Consider the following 17,919-nt stretch of genomic DNA (forward strand, 5'->3'; position numbering starts at 1 on the left):
ATTTTAGAGGCAAAAAGAGTACATAAAATAAACAAAGTGGGCCAGGCGCGGTGGCTTACGCCTATAATCCAAGCACTTTGGGAGGCCGAGGCGGGTGAATCATGAGGTCAGGAGATTGAGACCATCCTGGCTAATACGGTGAAACCCCATCTCTACTAAAAACACAAAATATTAGCTGGGTGTGATTGCAGGTGCCTGTAGTCCCAGCTACTCAGGAGGCTGAGGCAGGAGAATGGCATGAACCCTGGAGGCAGAGCTTGCAGTGAGCCGAGATTGTGCCACTGCGCTCCAGCCTGGGCCACAGAGCGAGACTCCGTCTCAAAAAAAAAGAAAAGAAACAAAGTGTTTTTAATTGTTGACACCTAATACTTCCTGCCCCTTAAACAAATCACATGCACTGTTTTCTAAATGACTAGCTGGTCTAACATTTAATGAGTCCATAATTCTCAATTTAGGGTTTTACTAGGACATGAAAAAAATATTTCAGCTGTACACAGAAGATGAAGAAAGGGCTATACACATGCAAATACTATATAATATCTTATAAATTCAGCTATTCGTATATGCTGGAAGATTTTGTACACATACAGGCATACATGTAATTTTTTTTTCTTTCTTTTTTTTTTCTTCTTTGAGACGGAGTCTCTCTCTGTCCCCCAGGCTGCAGTGCAGCGGTGCAATCTCGGCTCACTGCAGCCTCCACCTCCCGGATTCACGCCATTCTGCCTCAGACTCCCGAGTACCTGGGACTACAGGCGCCCGCCACCACGCCCGGCTAATTTTTTGAATTTTTTAGTAGAGACGGGGTTTCATCGTGTTAGCCAGGTTAGTCTTGATCTCCTGACCTCATGATGAGCCTGCCTCGGCCTCCCAAAGTGCTGGGATTACAGGCATGAGCCACCACACCCAGCTGGCACATATATAATTTTTAAAAATAAATAAGTACGGGCTGGGCGCGGTGGCTCACGCCTGTAATCCCAGCACTTTGGGAGGCCGAGGCGGGCGGATCACGAGGTCAGCAGATCGAGACCATCCTGGCTAACACGGTGAAACCCTGTCTCTACTAAAAATACAAAAAATTGGCCGGGCGTGGTGGCGGGCGCCTGTAGTCCCAGCTACTCAAGAGGCTGAGGCAGGAGAATGGCGTGAATCCGGGAGGCGGAGCTTGCAGTGAGCCTGGCCGAGATGGCGCCACTGCACTCCAGTATGGGAGATACAGCAGACTCCGTCTCAAAAAAAATAAAAATAGAAATAAATAAATAAATAAGTATGATAACCAAAAAACAAGACCTCCCCAAACAACCATAATACTTCTTCTAGCCCCATCCTATCTATTTACTGGTTTTACTTTGAAGTCTAAGCAACCAGGCCTGCTCTTTCAACTCCCCAGTAGTCAGTTTTTTCATAAAGAAGGCAATGGGACTTTGGAGCACTAAAGTGTCTGTTCTTGAAATTGAGTTAAGGAACTAAAAAAATGCATTGACTTTCTGGTTTGTGACACAGTTTAGCCACATCCTCAACCTCAAACCTCAAAAGAGTTTTTCTTTCCATTTTTTTTTTTTTTTTTAGATGGAGTTTCGCTCTGTTGCCCAGGCTGGGGTGCAGTGGCACTATCTCAGCTCACTGCAACCTCCGCCTCTGGGGTTCAAGCAATTCTCCTGCTTCAGCCTCCTGAGTAGGTGGGACTACAGGTGCAAGCCACCATGCCCGGCTAATTTTTTGTATTTTTAGTACAGAGGGCGTTTCACCATGTTGGCCAGGCTGGTCTTGAACTCCTGACCTCAGGTGATCCACCCACTTCAGCCTCCCAAAGTGCTGGGGTTACAGGCGTGAGCCACCACGCCTGGCTCAAAAGAGTTTTTCAAAGATGGGGGAGAGGTCACATTCCAATCTAGGTCAAGACTTTTCCCTATAATAAACTGTTACCTGTGTACAATGAGGGTTTCTCTTGGATGCTATGGGAGAGTGGGCAGGGAGGTTTCTCAGCTTGCAGATCCTTTATTTCCAAGTGATCTACTGTCATATGGAGGCCAGCATATCCCCTCTGTCCTAAGCCTGGAGAACCAATTTATCTGTGCATGTAAAATTACTTAACCTGTCCTTTGCGGATCATGAAGAACACTCAGATAAGAGTGCTGGGTGCGGTAGCTCATGCTTGTAATCCCAGCACTTTGAGAGGCCAAGGCAGGCAGATCACCTGAGGTCAGGAGTTCAAGACCTGGCTGGCTAACATGTTGAAACCCCGTTTCTACTAAAAATACAAAAAATTAGCTGGGAGTGGTGGCACGCATCTGTAATCCCAGCTACTTGGAAGGCTGAGGCAGAATAGCTTGAACCTGGGAGGCGGAGGTTGCAGTGAGCTGAGATCTCACCATTGCACTCCAGCTTGGGCAACAAGAGCAAAACTCTGTCTCAAAAAAAAAAAAAAAAAAAAAAGAGTGACTTCAGGACCTGCCCCTCAATGAACCCAAGTACCTTACTCCCATTTCTTTTCCTTCACAACACTATCACCATTGTATACATAACACAATGCCTAAGGTGTAGTAATCACCGATTAAGTATTTGTTGGATAAATGAACTAACAAGATATGCACATCATTCATCAAAAATAAAAAAGGAAGGGCTTTGTAGGTAAACAATGGTAAGGGTGACTCTGGGGCTAAGAGTGCGTGTGTTTTATTTTTTTAAGCCCTCTTAATTTGTTGGTTACCTTGGAAAAACTGCTGTTTCTCAGCTTTCTCTCTAAAATAGGGTGAGGAGATGATAATCTTCAAGTGCTAAATCACTTCTTGGTATGGCTGGTTCAGCTGGCATGGTTGGTTCAAGTGGCATGGTGCCAAAAAAAACCCAAAAGGCATAGATTTGATTTCCTTAAGAACCCATCAAATTCACACTCCATTACCTACCTTATACACACTCAAACTGACAAGCTGTTGTGAAAATAGATGCTATTCTGAAAGGCAAGACCAGCTAAGGGCATGGGATGGCTTGGTACAGTCTCTCTTTCATTACTAGAAAAACAACCAATCCAGCCATGTGCGGTGGTTCACACCTGTAATCCCAGGACTTTGGGAGGCCGAGGCGGCTGGATTACTTGAGGTAAGGAGTTTGAGGCCAGTCTGGCCAACGTGGTGAAACCCTGTCTCTACTAAAAACACAAAAAAACTAGCCGGATGTGGTGGTAGGTGCCTGTAATCCAAGCTACTCAGGAGGCTGAGGCAAGAGAATCACTTGAACCCAGGAGGTGGAGGTTGCAGTGGGCCAAGATTACGCCATTGCACTCCAGCCTGGGCGACAAGAGCAAAAAACTTCATCTCAAAAAAAAAAAAAAAAGAAAAGAAAAACAACCAATCTAAGTTAGCTCATAAGCAGAACGCTTAAGAAAGGACAGCACATATATAGACAACACGAAAGAGCTCATGTTCTGAGGCTTGAGTATATAGTCAAAGGAAATTCTAGCTCTTTTCATTCACCTGAAAACCTAATAATGTGTCTGGAAAAGTCAACAGCTTTGGTTCCTTGCTTATCAAAAATGCAAAAGACCCCACAGAGTTTCCCATTTCAGAAATCTCATCACCTTCCCAGAAGGGATTCAGAGGGCATCCAATGGCACTTGGGGTATTGAGAACTCAATCATTCTTGAAATAAGGTTAAAATTCTCCTCTGCCAAGACTGGGGAAGGGTTTGAGGAGGCAAGTAGATGAAAACAGCAGTGGCTTCTCTTTTCTCCTTTTTACCAAGCTGTGGACACAAAGGGCCATGAGTAAACTAGAACATAACCATGCCAACCCGAACATGGTCAGTGAGGAAGCACTCCAGTTTTTCCTGGAGGGAGGGCACCTACTGAGTTTTGAGGTCAGTAATCTTTAGTCTTCCCTTCCTCCCAGTGATAAAATTCCTGGGAGAAATGGGTTCCAACAATGGCTTGGGAAATTACCTTTCTGACAGAGTAGTCTAGAAATGAGTATTTGGGGACAGGGGAGGGAAGATATGTAAAAAGAATTATTATTTCTTTTGGTGGGGGGGGCAGGGTCTCACTCTGTCACCCAGGCTGGAGTACAGTGGCACAGCCATGGCTCACTGCAGCCTCAGCCTCCCAGGCTCAAGTGATCCTCCACCTCAGCCTCCCAAGTAGCTGGAACTATAGGTATGTGCCACCATGCCCAGCTAATTTTTGTATTTTTGTAGAGATGGGGTCTCCCTATGTGCCCAGGCTGGTTTTGAATTCCTGGACTCAAGCAATCCTCCCGCACTGGCCTCCCAAAGTGCTGCGATTACAGGCGTGAGTCACTACACCTGGCCATGAAAATTGAAATGACTTAAGCATCAACTTCCCCTCCTTTAACCACCTTTCCCACTATAGAACCTGTCTACCATTCATTTCTAATTTGGCAGCAATTCATAGAGTTAAAGAAAAGAGAAGAAATATAAGAAGAGCAAAAGTTAAATTTAGAAGCCCAGAGAACTACTGAGTTATGAAAAATTAGTGGGATGAACTAGGTCCCCTAGAAATTATAAAGTGGTATTCTACCTAATTCCTTACTCCTACCCTCAAATCAAAGGAGTAGTTCACATAAGGAGTGAACAGAGAAAACAAATAGGGATTTTCAAAAACAAAACTATCAAGCATGGGGAAAATAATGCACAGATTCCACAAAGTGTCAGAGGCAACTTTATTTGGCCTCTGACATAGTCTTTACCTTTTTTCAGCTCAGTTTCCAAAAGGATTAGGGCCCCCAGAGGAGCAGGCAATAATGGGAAAGTATTTTTAAATGAGTCCCCTGAACTGTCTCCTAGCTTCCAAGAAAACCTGACACATTTTCATCTAATGAGCTTTTCAGGCCTAATATACTACTCCCAGGGCTGTTCCATGAGGACATAGATCCTCTTATGTCTTCCTGAAGAAAAGGAACAGCAGCCTGTTCTACTTCTGCTCTTGCTGTTTTTTTTTTTTTTGTTTTTTTTTTTTTTGACACAGGGTCTTGCTTTGTCATCCAGGCTGGAGTACAATGGCATGAATGCGGCTCACTGCAGACTTGACATCCCTGGCTCAAGCGATCCTCTCACCTCAGTTGGAGTAGCTGGGACCCTAGGCACATGCCTGGCTAATTTTTGTATTTTTGTAGAGACAGGGTTTCACCATGTTGCCCAGGCTGGTCTTGAACTCCTGGACTCAGGCGATCCATCTGCCTCGGCCTCCCAAAGTGCTGGGATTACAGGCGTAAGCCACCATGCCCAGCCTACTTCTGCTCTTTCTAACTGCATCTGCAAACTACACTGATAGGCTTCTTAGCAGAAAATTTTTTAAATGGCCAACATTTTTACATTAGCCTTTTATACCAGTGGGCGTATGTTTCAAGAGAAATGAAGACTACAGATTACTTCACAGAAGGAAATCAAATGCTTCTACAACCAAGAAAGAAATGCAAATCAATTCTTCATTTGAGAACAGTAAAAATGAAGATAAAAGTCAAACCCAATTTAATCGGATTCCTTTATCTTTCTGCTTACTTTTTTTTTTTTTTTTTTTGACACAGAGTCTCTCTCTGTTGCCCAGGCTGGAGTGCAGTAGTGTGATCTCGGCTAACCATAACCTCTGCCTCTCGGGTTCAAGTGATTCTCCTGCCTCAGCCTCCCAGGACTACAAGCATGTGCCACCATGTCTGACTAATTTTTGTATTTTTAGTAGAGACTGGGTTTCACTATGTTGGCCAGGTTGGTCTCGAACTCCTGACCTCATGATCTGCCCACGTTGGCCTCCCAAAGTGCTGGGATTACAGGTGTGAGCCAGTGTGCCTGGCCTTCTGATTACTTTTCTTTCTAAACAATTAGCAATTAGCAAAAATGGATGAATTGATTTGAATCCCATTTCTCCCGGGCCCTGGCAGAGATGCTTACACATAACCAGCCTTAAAGAATACCGGCAGTGGATACTATGGGTATGTGTAGATGGCCCTGAAACAGGTAGCAAAAGCAAAGACACAATCACTGGTCTTCAAATTATCGAGCCATTTGCTCCAGCCCAAAATTTCCAAGTTAATTCTAGACCCTTACCTAAAATATGAACATGTTTCAGAGTGTCTTATAAAAATTTTACACCCTAGGAGGCCTTTTATTACTACTCATTAACAATTGTTTGAATTTGGTGTATAGCTTGTTCTAAACAGGCCCTCATCTCACATCCACACCACCATAGTGCCGGCACCAGTTCTAGGGGAAGATGGAAAAAATAGTTCTGGGACATCAGGTGTGGGCAACTAACTGGAAACTCTGAAAGGCTCAAAGCTGTGTACTAATCTCCATTTTACTGAGACCATCCACTTTTCCCTTGACAGGGGTGATTCTGACATGCCATGTCCCTGTGACATGGGCAGTGACAGTGTTTGAAGTGTGGTGGAAAGGGGACTAGGCTAACAGCCAAGGAAGCTGGGTTCCTATCTTAGTTCTGCCACTCTGAGAGCTTGGCCAAGTCACACTATCCTTTTCTGGCCTGTTTCCTCATCAGTAAAATGCATGGCTCAGGCTAGAAAATCTTCAAGGACCTTGCCTAATATAATGATGATCCTAAATGAAGGAAAAAAGAAGTGAAAGAGTTCATTTAACTCTCTTTGCATCTAAAAAAAATTAAGGCTACATGACATTCTATCATTACATACTGCCAAATTAAATTTTTGTTTGTTTTTTGTTTTTTGAGACAGAGTCTCACTTTGTTGCCCAGGCTGGAGTGCAGTGGCACATCTCAGCTCACTGCACCATCCACCCTCCGGGTCCAAGCGATTCTCCTGCCTCGGCCTCTCAAGTAGCTAGGATTACAGGCGCCCGCCACCACGCCCCACGAATTTTTGTATTTTTAGTAAAGACAGGGTTTTGCTATGTTTGCCAAGCTGGTCTTGAACTCCTGACCTCAGGTGATTTGCCAGCCTGGGTCTCCCAAAGTGCTGAGATTACAGGCGTGAGCCACCACACCTAGTCAGCCAAATTAAATTTTTAAAGAGCCACAGATGCACTATCTGACTCGAAAGACAATATGACCTGTTAGTGCCAGGTAACTCAGGATTATTGACTACCTTTTTCAAGGCCCTTTCCATTCCACAGCTGTCATGTCTGCCAAAGGATAGAGTTTCCAGGTCCCTTGAAAATACCTGGGAAACTAAGCCATCTGGATATTCCTTAATCATGTATTCTCCACAAGCTACAAAGACCTACCACATAAAGTCCTTTACTTGCAATGGAGGTTTCCAATAATAGAATTAGTTATATTATCCATATTTTACTCAGCTCATGGCCACTTGTTGGCTTGCATCTGAAGCAAGAATCCAAGTGATAGAAAAGAGTTAACACGTCCAGTGGGGTTGAAATAATATACAAGTGGGAACATTAGCTCCCAAACTAAGCTGGGTCAGTGGTGGTGGGCCAATGGATTAACAGTAAAGAGGCAGGTCACGACAACTTCTCTCCTCCTGCCTAGAACGCCTTTTCCGACAGTTGCAGCATGCAAAAGGCAAGGCGCTTCAGGGATCAAACCTACTCGTAAAGGGGGACACTGAGGCCCAAAGAGAAAGTAACCTGCTCAGGGTGACGCAGCAAGGCCCCACCTCCGCCTCGATGCCAACGGCGATGACATCCAGGCGAGGGATTACGGAACCACCACAGCTTGGGCCCGCGGGAGGGGACGGGACGCCACGACCCGTGGGGCGGCAGCCGCCGCCACGGGTGTCTCTTCTGCCCGAGGAGCCTCCCACCCAGCCACACAGCACTGCAGCGCTGCCCTCCGCACGACAAAACTGCCCCGCAACCCTCCCGGACCGAGGGAGGGGCTCCAGGGCCTTCAGGACACCACTCCCACTATCAACCCAGAGGGTGAACTGCGGTGAGAACCGAAACCGGCCACATCTCTACCCTCCGTGGCCCCTTCTCAGGACTGCAAGTCTGAATGTGGGCACCCCGAGGGCCTAACTGCCCCTTTCCACTTGAGGCACTCACCAGGGACAGCAGCCAGCGGCGGGGCGACAGCAACAGGGAAGAGTGGGACGGGGGCGGGGCTAAGCACCCGAGGGAGAGCCCGTCCCGCCTGGCCCCGCCCACACGTCACAACGGTCAGCAAGCCCCGCCCCCGCGCGGCGCTTGCTGGGACTTGTAGTGCTCAGGCGACCGGGCCCCAGGAGTGGAACTCTGCCCTTGATAGCTCTCCTAAGTCCTAAGCAGTGATCTCACCCAAAGAAACCTACTTCATCCCCTGGAAGAAGCTGTTTACTTTTTTTTTTCTTTTATACCTTTATTTCTTTTTTCTTTTTCTGTCGTCCAGGCTGGAGTGCAGTGGTGCGAACACTGCTCACTGTAGCCCCGACCTCCCAGGCTCAGGTGATCCTCCCACTTCAGCCTCCTGAGTAGCTGGGACAACCATGGTACCCGTAGAGCTCCGCCAGCACGCCAGGCTAATTTTTGTATTTTTAGTAGAGATTGGGTTTTGCCATGTTGCCTAGGCTGGTCTTGAACTCTTGGGCTCAAGAGATCCAACCGCCTCGGCCTCCCAAAGTGTTGGGATTACAGACCTGAGTCATCGCGCCCAGGCTACACCTTTATGTCTTTCATCCCTGAACGAGAAAGCTTTATACATTTGAAGGGCCATTAAGAGGTCATCTTCATTTTTCTCCTGGCTCCACTTAACACTACTTCACTAAGAGTCTTTATTTTTTTTTTGCTTTATTTTTTTTTTGAGACAGGGTCTCACTCTGTTGCCCAGGCTGGAGTGCAGCGGGGCGATCTCGGCTGAGTGCAACCTCTGCCTCCCCTGAGTTCAAGCTATTTTCGTGCCTCAGCGTCCCCTGTAGCTGGGATTACAGGCGCCCGCCACCATGCCCGGCTCATTTTTTTGTATTTTTAGTAGAGAAGGGGTTTCACCATGTTGGCCAGGCTGACCTTGAACTCCGTCTCAAAAAAAAAGAAAAAAAGAGAATAAACTCATGGCCAGGCACAGTAGCTCACGCCTGTAATCCCAACACTTTGGGTGGCCGAGGTGGGAGATCTCTTGAGCCCAGAAGTTTCAGATCAGCCTGGACAAGATGGGGAGACCCTATCTCTACAAAAAATCAAAAAATTAGCCGGGCGTGGCGGTGCTCCCCTGTAGTCCCAGCTACTCAGGAGGCTGAAGTGGTAGGATCGCTTGAGCCCAGGAGGTGGAGGCTGCAGTAAGCAATGATCACACCACTGCACTCCAGTCTGGGAGACAGAGCGAGACCCTCCCCGCCCCCCAAATAAAGAATAAACTCAGTAAGAAAAGAATTCTGCTAAGTCAATTTAAAGAGAATCCCCCATCCTTAATATCTAATCACCCTGACCTGCCTTCGACAAGAGTCTTGTTAAGTCGGTTTAACAAGAATCTCCTTTAGTAATTTTCCATGCAGTGACCCCTCACTCTGCTAGTTGGCTATAATCCCACTTGTCTTTATTGTATTCAGAGTACAGCATAATCTCCCCGTTGGTACTGAATAAATTCTTCCTTGCCATTTTAACAAGTGTCAGAATATTTTTTTCTTTAACATCCAGAAGATGTTAAACACTGTATATGCTGTCTATGAAAGATTAAATTCGGAAGTGCCCCTTCTTCCACTGTTTAAATGTGGAAAGAAATTTTTCTGTGCCATCTGACCAGAAAATTTATGCCTCTGTGAAGCAGTTTTAGATTTCAGGCAGGGGGAAATGAACATTCCTTCCTTTTTTTTTTTTTTCCTGCACAGAGTCTCGCCCTGTTGCCCAGGCTGGAGTGCAGTGGCATGATCTGGGCTCACTGCAACCTCCACCTACTGGGTTCAAACGATTCTCCTGCCTCAGTCTCCTGAGTAGCTGGGACTACAGGTGCCCGCCACCATGGCTAATTTTTGCATTTTTAGTAGAGACGGGGTTTCACCATGTTGGCCAGGCTGAGGCTGGTCTTGAACTCCTGACCTCAGGTGATCTGCCCGCCTTGGCATCCCAAAGTGCTGGTATTACAGGTATAAGCCACCGCACCTGGTCTTTTTTTTTTTTTTTTAAGTAGAGATGGGGTCTCACTGTGTTGCCCAGGGTGGTCTCGAACTCTTGGGCTCAAGTGATCCTCCTGCCTCAGCTTCCCAAAGTGCTGGGACTATAGGCATAAACCACCATGCCCAGGCTAGTCTGATTTATGTATTTACGTAGTTATTTATTTATTGAGATAGAATCTTGCTCTGTCACCCAGGCTGGAGTGCAGTGGTGTGATCTCAGCTCACTGCAAACTCCACCTCCTGGGCTCAAGTGATTCTCCTGTCTCAGCCTCCCCAGTAGCTGGGATTACAGGTGTGTGCCACCATGCCCAGATAATTTTTGTATTTTTAGTAGAGACGGGGTTTCACCATGTTGGCCAGGCTGGTCTCAAACTCCTGACCTTAAGTAATCTGCCCATCTCGGCCTCCCAAAGTGCTGGGATTATAGGCGTGAACAACTGAGCCAGGTCTTAATCTGATTTATTTCTAATAGAAATGTCAAGGGAGGGCTGCAGCTGCACCCCTTTATAGCTGGATATTGAAGGAATAGATTGAATTTATATTCAGACCTACAGAGAAAATCTTTCACTTCTATCTTCAACTGCTAAATCTCAGGACAAAAGAAAAAGATTGAGGGGGTATGTGGTTACTCTGTGTATGACACAGTAGATTATCTCATTTCATTCTTCTAAGGGAAGCATTTTTATTATTCGCATTTTATAGATGAGAAAAGTGAGGCTTAGAGACATAACATTATTTTCCCACACTCACATAGCTAATAAGTGCCATCAGAAGAATTTGAGCAAAGCATTCTGACTCCAGTACTGTACTCTTCACTTTTTTTTTTTTTTTTTAAAGAGACAGTGTCAGAGGTGTTTGAACCAGAGTGACTCCATCTTGAATAGGAGCTGGCTAAAATAAAGCTGAGACCTACTGGGCTGCATTCCCAGGAGGTTAGGTATTCTTAGTCGCAGGATGAGATAGGAGGTTGGAACAAGATACAGGTCATAAAGACCTTGCTAATAAAACAGGTTGCAGTAAAGAAGCCAGCCAAAACCTACCAAAATCAAGATGTTGATGAAAGTGACCTCTGGTCATCCTCACAGATCATTATATTTTAATTATAATTAATTAGCATGCTAAAAGACATTCCTGCCAGCGCTATGACAGTTTACAAATGCCATGGCAATGTCAGGATGTTACCCTATATGGTCTATAAAGGGGAAGAACTCTCAGTTCCAGGAATTTCCCACCCCTTTCCCAGAAAACTCATGAATTATCCACCTCTTGTTTAGCATATGATCAAGAAACAACTGGCTGGCCCTGGTGGCTCACGCCTGTTATCCCAGCACTTTTGGAGTCCAAAGTGGGAGGATCACAAGGTCAGGAGATCGAGACCATCCTGGCTAACATGGTGAAACCCTGTCTCTACTAAAAATACAAAAAATTAGCTGAGCGTTGGTGGCACACGCCTGTAGTCGCAGTTACTCGGGAGGCTGAGGCACAAGAATCACTTGAACCTGGGAGGCAGAGGTTGCAGTGAGCCAGGATCGTGCCACTGCACTCTAGCCTGGGTGACAGAGTGAGAATCCATCTCAAAAAAAAAAAACACATACGAAGTTTCATTGCACCGAGAAAGTAAAAAACTTCGTATGTGTTAGTTTCTTTTTTGCTATAATAAGTGATTCTACTGTAATTTACTTCACCATTTTCTAACAATTGAATATTTAAGCTGTTTATTAAAAAAAAATTTTTTTTTTTGAGACGGAGTTTTGTTCTTTTTGCCCACGCTGGAGTGCAATGGCACTGTCTTGGCTCATTGCAACCTCTATCTCCTGGGTTCAGGTAATTCTCTTGCCTCAGCCTCTCGAAGTAGCTAGGATTACAGGTGCCCGACATCACACCCAGCTAATTTTTGTATATTTAGTAGAGATGGGTTTCAACATGTTGGCCAGGCTGGTCTTAAACTCCTGTCCTCAAGTGATCCGCCTGCCTCGGCTTCCCAAAGTGCTGGGATTATAGGTGTGAGCCACCGCACCGGGCCCAATTTTATTTTTTTGATCTGGGGTCTCACTCTGTCACCCAAGCTGGAGTGCAGTGGCGTGATCTCGGCTCACTGCAGACTCTACCTCCCAGACTCAAGCGATCCTCCTCCCTCAGCCTCCAAGTAGCTGGGGCTCCAGGTGTGCACCACCACACCCAGCTGATTTTTGTATTTTTAGCACAGATGAGGTTTCTCCATATTGTCCAGGCTGGTCTTGAACTCCTGGACACAAGCACTCTGCTCGCCTTGACCTCCCAAAGTGCTGGGATTACAGGCATGAGCCACGGTGCCCAAACAAATTTTTTTTTTTTTTTTTTTTGAGATGGAGTCTCGCTCTGTCGTTCAGCCTGGAGCGCAGTGGCAAGATCTCGGCTCACTGCCAACCTGTGCCTCCCAGGTTCAAGCGATTCTCCTGCCTCAGCCTCCTGAGTACTTGGGATTAACAAGCGCCTGCCACCATGCCAGGCTAAATTTTGTATTTTTAGTAGAGATGAGGTTTCACCATGTTGGCCAAGCTGGTCTCAAACTCCTGACCTAAAGTAATCCGCCCCCCTCGGCCTCCCAAAGTGCTGGGATTACAGGCATAGCCACTGCGCCCAGCTAATCGGGGCACTTTCTATGGAACTTGTCTGAAGGCCATCTATACCAAGACAAGGATGCTTTAAACACAGCCATGTTGTTTCCTTACAGGGCAAAAAGAAAAAAAAAAAATCTATGAACAGGGAAGTTTGTTTTCCCAGAAGGTGGAGGAGGATGAAGAAGAAAGGCAAAATAAAAACAGAAACCTGCCTGTAATCCCAGCACTTTGGCAGGCTGAGGTGGGCAGATCACCTGAGGTCAGGAGTTAGAGACCAGCCTGGCCTACAAGGCGAAACCACCATCTCTACTAAAAATACAAAAAAATTAGCTGGGTGCGGTGGCTCACGCCTATAACTCTAGCACTTGGGAGGCTGAGGCACCTACATGGCGAATCCCGTCTGTACCAAAAATACAAAAATTAGCCAGGCGTGATGGCAGGTGCCTGTAGTCCCAGCTACTTGGGAGGCTCAGGAGGCTGAGGTAGGAGAATCGTTTGAACCCGGGAGGTGGAGGTTGCAGAGAGCCGAGATTGTGCCACTGCACTCCAGCCTGGGTGACAGGGCAAGACTCCATCTCAAAAAAACAAAAGCAAAAACAAAAAAAACCCAGAAACCTGGAAGCTCCATTGCTCATGGGTGGGCAGTCCTCTGTCCAGGGGCTCTTTCAGCCCCATCAGATACAGTTACAAATCAAAATGGAGAGGATTCAGAAGAGGTGCTTGGCAGCAGTTTCTATTGCTATTTCTATTTCACTAATAATGGAGTGTATGGAGGATGGGGTAGTGGACTCTATGACCCTACTGCAAGCCTTAAGCAAGCCATCTCACTTTCCTGGGCCTCAGCTTCCTCATCTGAAAACAGGACAAATGCCATGGAGGTCTCCAATAACTCTTCTGATTTAAAAGAAGCCCGATCCTGTGATTATACACACTTCTACGACATTCTCTCATGCACTGCAGACTTAAAGCAAAACAAATCTGGGGTATGCAAAATTTTACCTAAGCATCCTTGCCTCATTCCCACTCCTTATCTCATTCCTGGTACACATATCAAGACTTTATTTTGGCTGGGCACGGTGGCTCACACCTGTGATCCCAACCTTTTGAGAGGCAACAAACGAAGATCCTGTCTCTGCAAAATTGTTTTTTAAAAAATTAGCCAGGCATGGTGGTAATCCTAGCCTGTAATCCTAGCTACTCAGGAGGATTGCTTGAGCCCAGGAGTTTGAGGCTTCAATGAGTCATGACCATGCCACTGTACTCTAGCCTGGGCGACAGAGCAAGTTTTTTTCCATCTCAAAAAAACCCAAAATAAAATTATTTTGGCCAGGCACAGTGGCTCACGCCTGTAATCCCACCACTTTGGGAGACTGAGGAGGGCAGATCACAAGGTCAAGAGTTTGAGACCAGCCTGGCCAACATGGTGAAATCCCGTCTCTACTAAAAATACAAAAATTAGCCGGGCGTGGTGGCAGGTGTCTAATTCCAGCTACTCGGGAGGCTGAGGCAGGAGAATTGCTTGAACCCAGGATGCAGAGGTTGCAGTGAGCTGAGATCGCACCACTGAACTCCAGCCTGGGCAACAGAGCAAGACTCCATCTCAAAAAATAATAATAATAATAATAATAATAATAATTTTGACTGGCATAGGAAGAAAGGGCTTCTAGGAGGGACCTTGGTTCAGTGAGCAGAAGCAGGATCTGTCTTTGTTTCATTAACTACTTAAAGGAAGAACCCCAAACTGAGAAAAGGCTGTGTGTGAAGTGCAGAGCAAACAACCTTTCAGACGTTTTACTGTTGTTTTACCATTTATTTAGTCAGGTGGGTGCCTTAGGAACAAAACAACGGTGAAAACAACAGGGTTGCACCTGGATTTTTCCACACACTCTTGCCTCTGAGAGCTCCTAGGACATGGTCCAAATTTTTTGACAATTAGGAGCCTCCATCATTCTGGTTCAGTTTTTCATGCCCAGTAAGTTCCTCAGTATTTACCCTGTGGATTTGTCTGTTTAGGGTTTGCCAGGCACAAATCACTGATATTCTCTGCTTTCCTGGCTGTCACTGGGTTGAAGCTTTCTTTGCTGTACGGTGAGGGCAGCTCCACTGTTCACCCTGTGTTTGCTCCTGTCATCAGCCACGAAAGGACAGTAGTGCCAGGCTCTGACCTATGAGCTCCCGTTGCATCCTCTCATAAATAACCGGTTGTCAGGGATTTTAATGGAAACCCTCTGAAAGCCGTAAATCTTTGCTGCTCTCTCCTGCATCCTCTCCCTCATTTCCATCACAATATCACTCCTGAGGGACCGGAGACCAAACAGGAGCTAGGCAGAACAGATTGGTAGGACGCTGGGGAAAGAAAACAGTGGGATGGGGGAGGGGAACAGGGCTGGGACAGTTGGTCTTAGGGAAGCATCTGCTGGGTGACCAGTTGATGATGGTCACCTGGCCCCTTAGGGCACGGGGGGAGGGGCACCACAGCACGGGGCCCACCTGCGGAGGGAAAAGAGAAGAGGGCTGACTGAATGGCAGAGGGGTTTCTGAAAGAGCGGCAGATGGGCCACTGGTTCCACCTTGGGCCCTCTCTTCACTCCGGGGTAACTGTAAGCACCACGTAGTAGGCTTCCAGGGTCAGCTTGGGGCTGAGCTACACCCTTGCCTCTGGTGTTCTGCCTGTGCACATCAGCAGATGAAGGGGATCTGTGTTGGGAGGAATTTAGGTTACCACCCCAGGCCCAAATGAACAATGGTTACTTATTTATTTGAGACAGAGTTTCCCTCTGTTGCCCAGGCTGGAGTGCAGTGGCACGATCTCAGCTTAATGCAACCTCTGCCTCCCGTGTTCAAACTATTCTCCCGCCTCAGCCTCCAGATAGCTGGGACCACAGGCGCGCGCACCGCGCCCGGTTAATTTTTGTATTTTTAGTAGAGAGGGGGTTTCGCCATGTCGCCTAGCTGGTCTTGAACTCCTGAGCTCAAGCGATCCACCAGTAGGCCTCTCAAAGTGCTGGGATTACAGGCGTGAGCCACCGCGCCCGGCCGTCTACAATGATTTGAATCCAGTCACTACTACAGATTCTCCACCTGAGGACCAAATGGTTGCTCTGAGAAGCCCAGACCCCTGACTCCTTAAGTCTCACTGACTCTTCAGTCGGTCTAGGCGGCCCTTTCTTACTGATCAGTTCACTGGAGGCCATGACCCCCCACCCTCTGGAGGTGAGGTCAGGATTCAATACACCTGAGCGGTCATGACAGGTTTGCAATGCGCATTTTCCTGTTGAAGAAGCCAAGTCTCACAGAGGTAATGTGGCCTGCCCAAGGTCACACTGGCACTAATTTGTCTGAGATGCTGATTTAAGTCTCCAACCAAAGTTTTCCCACATGGCCTCCTGCTTCAGGTTTGCCCTCTCCTGAAGGCCTAAATTCAAAGTGCCCCCCTCCCTCACCGCAGCCCAGCGCAGCAGGACCTCTGGAGCCAGACGTTCCGGCCGCGCCCGCGCAAGACGCCCGACGGCACTGGCGCGGGTGGGCTGGGGCTGCGGCTTCGCTCGCTGGGCACGGGTAGGACGGCGGGGGCGACCGGCGGTCCAGCCCCTGGCGCCCGCGTGCGCTGTGCGCGCGTCCCGCGCGTCTCCCGGGACAACCGTCGGCGCGCCCCTCCCCTACCGCCTGGGCGGTTAATTGGATTCGGGAGGGAGGGGGCATGGCAGCTACTGCAGGGGCCAATCGAAGGCCTAGAAGGCCCCGTATGCAAATATGAGGGCCGGGTAGACCCAAAGTTAGGGCGAGCGCGGGTTGGGGTTGGGGCTGTCTGGCAGCCAATGGGAGCGTTACTCCTTCATCCTTCGAGGAGGGGGCCGGCAGGTGTGGTTGCAAGCTGGACTAGCAGCCCAGCGGGGCGAGACGGGGGAGTGGGAATCGCTGGTAAGAGAGCCCCAAAGCCCGGTGCTGGCTCCAGACCGCAGCCTCCTGGTGCCTGTCCCCTGAAAACCTCGCTAGACACGTCTCCTTAAACCTACATGGGACCCAGGTCCCCAGGGTAACCCGCTGCCCTCCCTAGTGGCGTTCCACGGCGCCAGGCACTCACCCTCACGGTTCCTCGGCTCCGGGGCTCCCCCCTTTTCAGTCCCTCTTACTAACGTTCATTTCCTGCCCTCCCCCAATTTCCTAAGCCACAGTCCACCAAGGAGCTGTCCCTTAGACACCAGCGATCCCTGGGACTCACACAACTCTCTTCACCCCCTTCATCCCCATCATTGGGTCATTTTCTTCATCACTGTTCTTCCTTTGTCTGGAGAAACCATCCAGAAAGACTCTTTCCATTTTTCATGGCTGGCATAGTCCTCTGCTGATGCCCCTACCCCCTTCCGGCCTGGTGTTCTTTCATTTCCAGTTGTTATTTCTCACCCCTCCTGAAAGAGTACTCTTCTGATTTTGCAGAAGGTTCTCCTTTATGATTTGAACTCTAGGAAAAATATCACATGGGGGATGAAGTGGGAAGGGAGCTAATGTTTTTAAAAGCACCAGTATGTGTGAGGCACTCCAAAAAATATTTAATATTTATGCCAATCTTATTACTGTATTTTCTTTTTTGTTTATTTGTTTTAAGAGATGGGGGGGGGTCTCACTTTATTGCCCAGCCTGGTCTCGAACTCCTGAGCTCAAGTGATCCTCCCACTTTGGCTTCCCAAAGTGCTGGAATTACAGGCATGAGCCACCACGCCTGGCTTATATTTTCATTTTACAATATAGCCTTTATTTTGAACCAAGCACTGCTTTAAGGATATTAGAAATATTAACTCATTTAATCTTTAAAACGACTCCATAAAATGAATTTTTTTTTTTTTTTTTTGAGACGGAGTCTCGCTCTGTCGCCCGGGCTGGAGTGCAGTGGCCAGATCTCAGCTCACTGCAAGCTCCGCCTCCTGGGTTTACGCCATTCTCCTGCCTCAGCCTTTCCAGTAGCTGGGACTACAGGCGCCTGCCACCTCGCCCGGCTAGTTTTTTGTATTTTTTTTTCAGTAGAGACGGGGTTTCACCGTGTTAGCCAGGATGGTCTTGATCTCCTGACCTCGTGATCCGCCCGTCTCAGCCTCCCAAAGTGCTGGGATTACGGGCTTGAGCCACCGCGCCGGGCCTAAAATAAATATTATTATCGCTATTTTACTTATACAGAAGCTGAAGTACAGCGAGGCTAAGTTACTCACCCATGGTCACGCGTTCTAGAAACTAGTAGAGCTGGGATTTGGATCCAGATCCATCTGTCTTTGCTAGCAATGCCCTGAATATTGTGGAGAAAA

The 17,919-nt window shown here is 47.5% G+C and overlaps 2 protein-coding genes and 1 long non-coding RNA gene across 12 annotated transcripts in view; 1 reads left to right on the forward strand and 2 right to left on the reverse strand.

Annotated features, from left to right (window-relative positions):
* CALCOCO2 (calcium binding and coiled-coil domain 2) overlaps window positions 1–8,096 on the reverse strand; it is a 34,717-nt gene extending 26,621 nt beyond the window's left edge. For 5 of the 6 annotated variants that reach the window (XR_002518078.1, XR_639071.2, XR_639072.2 and 2 more), the window contains exon 1: window positions 7,984–8,096. The gene's annotated coding sequence lies outside the window, so the exon portion shown is untranslated. The remainder of the gene's footprint in view (window positions 1–7,983) is intronic. The other variant, XM_003912689.3, reaches the window with a different exon arrangement.
* Window positions 8,097–14,411: 6,315 nt separating this feature from the next.
* LOC103878755 lies at window positions 14,412–16,243 on the reverse strand. Its single transcript, XR_004179444.1, has 2 exons — window positions 16,087–16,243; window positions 14,412–15,112 (listed from the first exon to the last, which is right to left on the reverse strand). It is a non-coding gene; the product is annotated as an uncharacterized LOC103878755 (long non-coding RNA).
* TTLL6 (tubulin tyrosine ligase like 6) overlaps window positions 15,110–17,919 on the forward strand; it is a 59,320-nt gene continuing 56,510 nt past the window's right edge. For 3 of the 5 annotated variants that reach the window (XR_001896342.2, XM_017950537.2, XM_017950539.2), the window contains exon 1: window positions 16,284–16,543. Coding sequence is in view for 2 of the 5 variants with exons in the window: in XM_017950537.2 (XP_017806026.2) it covers window positions 16,441–16,543 (103 nt within the window). In the remaining 3 variants the exon portion in view is untranslated. Of the gene's footprint in view, window positions 15,217–16,283; window positions 16,544–17,919 lie in introns of those variants that run through there. The other 2 variants (XM_017950538.3, XM_003912688.4) reach the window with 2 other exon arrangements.

The sequence above is a fragment of the Papio anubis genome, chromosome 17 (assembly GCF_008728515.1).
Source record: "Papio anubis isolate 15944 chromosome 17, Panubis1.0, whole genome shotgun sequence".
Taxonomy (NCBI): Eukaryota; Metazoa; Chordata; class Mammalia; order Primates; family Cercopithecidae; genus Papio; species Papio anubis.